General features: G+C 37.6%; 1 protein-coding gene across 1 annotated transcript in view; it reads right to left on the minus strand.

The window, feature by feature from the left end:
- Nucleotides 1-437: 437 nt before the first annotated feature.
- LOC140332767 (survival motor neuron protein 1-like) overlaps nucleotides 438-5,811 on the minus strand; it is a 6,919-nt gene continuing 1,545 nt past the window's right edge. Inside the window, exons 2-5 of the mRNA XM_072413961.1 lie at nucleotides 3,871-3,996; nucleotides 3,514-3,738; nucleotides 1,967-2,044; nucleotides 438-1,094 (exon numbers count right to left, since the gene is read on the minus strand). Coding sequence (XP_072270062.1) covers nucleotides 933-1,094; nucleotides 1,967-2,044; nucleotides 3,514-3,738; nucleotides 3,871-3,996 — 591 coding nt within the window. The 3' untranslated portion in view covers nucleotides 438-932. The remainder of the gene's footprint in view (nucleotides 1,095-1,966; nucleotides 2,045-3,513; nucleotides 3,739-3,870; nucleotides 3,997-5,811) is intronic.

Below are 5,811 nucleotides of genomic sequence, written 5' to 3' on the forward strand. Positions count from 1 at the left end.
GTAAGGAATCATTACACACTGCAGGTAAAATACCAACGTATTGGGGTTAGTGCCAAACATTTGCCATTTTTAATGAGCCCAGGAATTCCAGGACCTGCCCAGCCTGTTATTATGCAGTGAAAGGATAAGTAAAAGGATGGTTTGCTAATCTGTCACTCACTCTCTTTTCATATACAAATGCTCCATGTCAGCACATTAACACTTCTTGCACTCCAGAGGTGGATGGGAAGTATAATGATAAAATGGAGACTAGCATTTCTGAACACAAATATTTTTTTTAAATTATCTGATAAAAGTATTAACATAGGCAGGCATATAGGAGAGTTTTTTTCACATCACATTTTAGAATTGACCTAAATCACTCAAGAATAAATTGATAATGTTCCAATAAGGTAAGGTACACATTTTTAATAGGGAATCCTTTACTGTGCACCTGTATGTAAAACACAGCAAGAAGAATTATTTTTATTGCACTGCATCAAATTGCTGAAGAGTAAATACACTTTAAGAGTAACTTGGAAATAAGAACTGCGGTAATATTTACTCACAGCTTGAGAACTATATGAAAATGATCTGTCTTTCTTACGGACAATAAAATTTCAGGATTGGTGTCAGTCCTGTGGTGTCATTTTTCAGATGGATAGATGCACAGACAAATATATAGTAGCCTTTGAAAATGTTCTGCCACACTGAAACCTGTGCCATTCTGAAAGGCAAACTCTACCACCCTTGGGTCGTCCCACTAACCAAAAAAATGCATACAGTAAGAAGGAAGTTGTATGCAAACTCATGCTCAAAAGGTGCTGAACATTCACTGCGAATGTTGCAACAGAAGCACTACCCTACAATGTCTGTTGGTTTAGACCTATAAATGGTACTTTTAATGGCATATTTGCTATGCCACATATTTATGCAGAAATTAACAAGAGATCTTAAAAAGTAAAGCAAATATTTTGAGTTAAGAGGCACACATGTACACTTACCAGATAATAACCAGTATGATAACCACTCATGTACCAGGCAATTAGCATGCTTCCCAGGGCTTCATCATCTTCTGTGATATCAGGGCCCATTGGAGGAGGAGGAGGGATCAGCTAAACATCAAATACAAGATGAGTTATAAAACAAATATTTTTTTTTACCTGGCAACAGACATAAAACTCCTAATGGCCTGGTGACCGCATTCCAGACATTAGATAACCAATTTAAAACATTTTCCAAATGCTTTGCAGGATTATGAAAATGGAGAGAATTTGTTGAGAAAAATATTTGTGCTGAACCATGGATGCTGCAAACATTGGCAAGAGTTGACACCCAAGGTCACCTCCTGAAGCCTGAAATAAAGGTCAATAGGAATTCCTGTGTGCCTATATAGTTGGGGAAGATTCTAATTTGTTATTCTAAGATTATGGAGAAAAAAAATCAAAAACTATTTTTTTTTGTATGTGGCCAGGTTTGTTTTTTGTTTGAAAGGTGTGTTATATTTTACACAGAAAAAGATAAAACTGCTAAAAGGTAGTTGGTATGTTGACACATGCATTAAGCATATATCGGTCCCTCTACTTTCTTGGTGGTTGGGAGGCAGTGAGCCGTCATGAAAAAAATGAAACCAAATGCAGATACAACAAAATATTAAACATAACAGTGGAGAAAAATATATGAAACAGGCATATTCAGCAAAATATGACATGCTGAGCATCATAATTAGCAACAATATATTATGTAAAATTTAATTTTTTTCTTTTCAAAAAAGAAAGCAAACATTTTTATATTTTGTTATAAATTTCTTTATAAATTTTTTTGTTTTTGTTTACTGTAGTCATTGAACAATTATATGTAGAGAATTCCTCCTGTGCCTCATTTCATTTAAAACAAGTGAAGTTGCAGCTACAATGCAGACACATTAATTATGCATTCGTCACCTCTTTGTACATGATCCCTATACTGTGAGAAGACAATGACTTACAGGTGGACTTGGAGGAAATGATGGAGGCCAGCCAGGAAAAAATGGAGGTGCTTGACTAGGTTTTTCACCAGGCTGTAAATACACAAACGATCATCATTGCTACTGCACAAATACAAATCTAGCAACTATTAATTGGTGTACAATACATATCCTAGTGAAACCCAGTGTGATAGCTGATGGTTCTGCGTAGGCATAGTGAATAGGTTACTACACAAGCATGGACATGTGATAAAATGTTCTTGAAAAATAAAGACACTAAGTATATGCAGTTATGGCTTATGAGTTGCAGCTCAAAAGCAGTGTGCTGGTTTACCTTTCCTGAGAAGCAAAACAATCCCATCTCTACAGTATGAAGAACACTGGCATGGACATTATAAAAAAATGCAAAGGAATGCATTTTTGTGAATGATTTTCCTAATTCCAGCTATACGTCCACTGGTGTGTCACTCAAAGCTCCAATTATTTTTAGAAATATCAGAGCCTGACATTCAATCAGCAAAGCTGATCTAGCTGTCCTGGTGTGATATGTCTGAAAGATACAGCTTCCCCCTCATCACAAATGAGATTGGGTATCAAAAATAAAGGCAGTTTTATCCCCAGCTCCTTTTAGCCAGGCGCACCACTCTGCATTTTTCATTAACCATCCGGCTGTTTTTGGGAGGTTACTGAACAGTTAAGTCACAATAGAGGGGTTGCCAGCCACCTACAAATTCTTCCCACCTTTAAAAAAAAATCTGTGTTCAACACTGATAAAGTAAACGGACAGGTAGACAACAGCAGGAAAACTCACTGCAGCCAAGGCTGATGAGCTTATTGCTATAAAAGGGCTGTGGTGTGTAGCCAAGGGAATCTCATGGAGGACTCCTTGCCAGTCAACGGACGGACAGATCACAGGACTAGGTTTGGCAACTAAGAAGATAAAGGTCAAAGAATGGGGGACTGACCTATTAAAGTGGAACTAAACTCAAAATTAAAAAAACACACTTACCTTTATTCCTGCAAATCTGTTGATCCATCAGGTTTTTTTTTGGTTTGGGACCTAAAGTCGTCCCGGTATCCTTCTCCAGCCCAGTACAGAGGAAGCACTGGGCGACCGCACCTTCTTTGGGGTTCTCCTACCTACATCACCTGATCTCGCACTGCGCAGGAACGAAATTGGGTGATGTAGATGGCTAATTAAAGAAAGGGCTCCTTCTGCACTTGCCCGATCTTGCAGCCAAAAGCCTCCCAGGATGCATGACGAGGCTCTGCACTCCCATCCTGTGTTGATCAAGACAGGGGAGGTGCCACACCCTTTTTAAAAAATAAATATTAAAAAAAAGGGTGTTGCACTAAAAAAAAATACATAGGATTTTTACTTTATATAAAATGGTTGTTTAGCCTTTTATGTAAAGTAAAAATTTTGAGGTTAGGCCTGCTTTAAATGTGCTGTGTGCAATTTCCTAACCCGTAAGAGAGCTTTAGACAGTGCTGAGATCACTTTGCAGTAACAATATAAAATGTTTAACCCTTGCTGCGTACCTCAATCCTGCCTATTTAGAGCCAACACAATGACAAATCATAACTCTTACCCGTGCTTGATCTTTTTGATCACTATCTGCTTCTGAACTGTCAGGGAAACGCAAATCTGTCAAATTTTGCTCCTCACTGTTGCCATAGCCTGTATAAACAACAGTACAAGTCCCTCTCTTTGCATCAATAGAAGAAATAGTGGCTGGATAAAGATTGCCATCTTCTGACCAAACAGCATTGCACGTGTCACCAACTCTCCACTGGAAAATTAAGAATATACAGATCAGCAGCTTGTAAAGAACTAATAGATATTTGCAGTGTACATCAAGTGACACACAGGAACTAAACCTATAACACTGAAATCTGACAAATTATTGACATCTTTGTAGTACCTTTTTCAGAGGAAGTGCATTGTTCTTCTTCCTTCCTTTATTCTTTTTGTTATGTTTTCTTTTTGGATTTGTATTCTTCTCCGGAGACGGGGGTCCAACATTGCAATCTCCATTCTTTAGAGCTTTCTAAATGAAGAACTTAATCTCAGATTAATTTTATATAAGGTTAGATTTAGGCACAATAATGACTATTGGTTCTCAGGGCAGAGGTTTTTATTATTTTAAAAATCCTTTTGTTATAGTAATTGAAAATTTTGTCCTTTGAAAATATTTCCTTTCAAGGGCAAAAACACATGTAAATATACTTTTAGGCAAGTACCCTATTTTCCGGTGTATAAGACGACTTTTTAACCCCGAAAAATCTGTGCCAAAGTCGGGGGTCGTCTTATACGCCGGGTACTTACCAATCCCCTGAACGGGGAGAAGATCCGAGCTCGGGTTAGCAAGAGTCAGCCGTCAGAGAGCTTCAACAAACTGTTGAAGTGCAACAAACTCTATATTTTAACTGGGAAAGCTGGGGGTCATCTTATACGCCCAGTCGTCTTATACGCCGGAAAATACGGTAGATATGAAATACAAGTAGCCAATAGAAAAATAGCAAACTCCATGCTCCCTTCTTCACACCCGCTTTGAAGAAATGATACCTGAATTAGCTCAGGAACAGATACCTGCCCTCTCCTTTATATGAAAGGCTTCATAACACAATGTTTTCCCTAGTCATTTTTTTAAGCTAGGTGGGAAGAAGATGTAGGTGCGTGTTGGCTCATATACTGTGAATTAACTGTTCAGTAACCACCCTAAAAAATATGGGTGGTTACAAAAAAGGGCCGGGTGGTGCGCCCAGCTAAAAGGGGCCGGGGAGAACACCGATAACTAGTTAAGGGCTTGTGAAAAGCATAAGAATATTTTATGGCTTTCCTATTAGAAAGCTAAGTTTGTTTGCAAAGACAATATCACGGATGCATTTGTAACAATTATCAACCACATCAGTACAGCAACAAGTGTGCAAGGGTAATGAAGCTGTGTAGACATATCATATATTACATTATAATAAGAAAACAGCAGGCTGAGAGCAATCAATAACTTGATTATAGATCAGATCCTAAACACTATCCTTGATTAGGGCACTGAATGAGCTTATGCCAAGTTTTCTAGATATTTTTGGAGCAAAGAACTCTATGGATGGGTTCAATCAGATCTGTATGTGAGCAATGGTTGGCTTCTTAATGCTAAGATATCCACAACATTACCAAGATGCCAAAAACAGATGGCAAGTATTAGGAACTACTATACCGCACATCCAGGGGTACTTTACATTACTTTAGGTTAGTACATTCATAGGAAAAATTACAATTTTTGAATGCAGAGCACAGAACTTGCTTGCTCCTGGTCCAGATGCTGTTTTTCTTCCTATCCAGTGTGGAGTTGTCTTATTTGTTATATAAAAAAAGCTCAGCAAAAAAAGAGTATATTAAGTTACTTTGTACTTTTTAATAAATACAGCAACATTAAGATCCCCAATTCATTGTACCACATCCCCAATGTATAGGACATGGGACCAAAAACCTTAATGGTACAAACAATGAAATCATAATTTTTTAATTGATTTATAAAACACCCAACAACAAAATACTGTATCTAGGATTAGATAGTCCCTATATTCTGAGGACTTCTGGAATTGTATCAAGAAGAACCAGGTATAATGGAACCTCTCTTTTGTGCGTTGCAGGGATGATGTAAGGTCTTTCATAAGCATGATTCCATCTTGTAAAACCACAATCCAATGGACGGTGGCTTTAGCTGCATTAAACACATCAATTTTTATTGATGTACAAGTGGTCACTACTATGTGGTTTGTTTATTGTATGTTTAATGATTTTGTTTTTGGGTGTTTAACCACCTGAGTGTTACACTGAGGTCTAGATTTCTGTACCAAAAGTG

Source organism: Pyxicephalus adspersus, chromosome 6 (genome assembly GCF_032062135.1).
Source record: "Pyxicephalus adspersus chromosome 6, UCB_Pads_2.0, whole genome shotgun sequence".
Classification (NCBI taxonomy): Eukaryota; Metazoa; Chordata; class Amphibia; order Anura; family Pyxicephalidae; genus Pyxicephalus; species Pyxicephalus adspersus.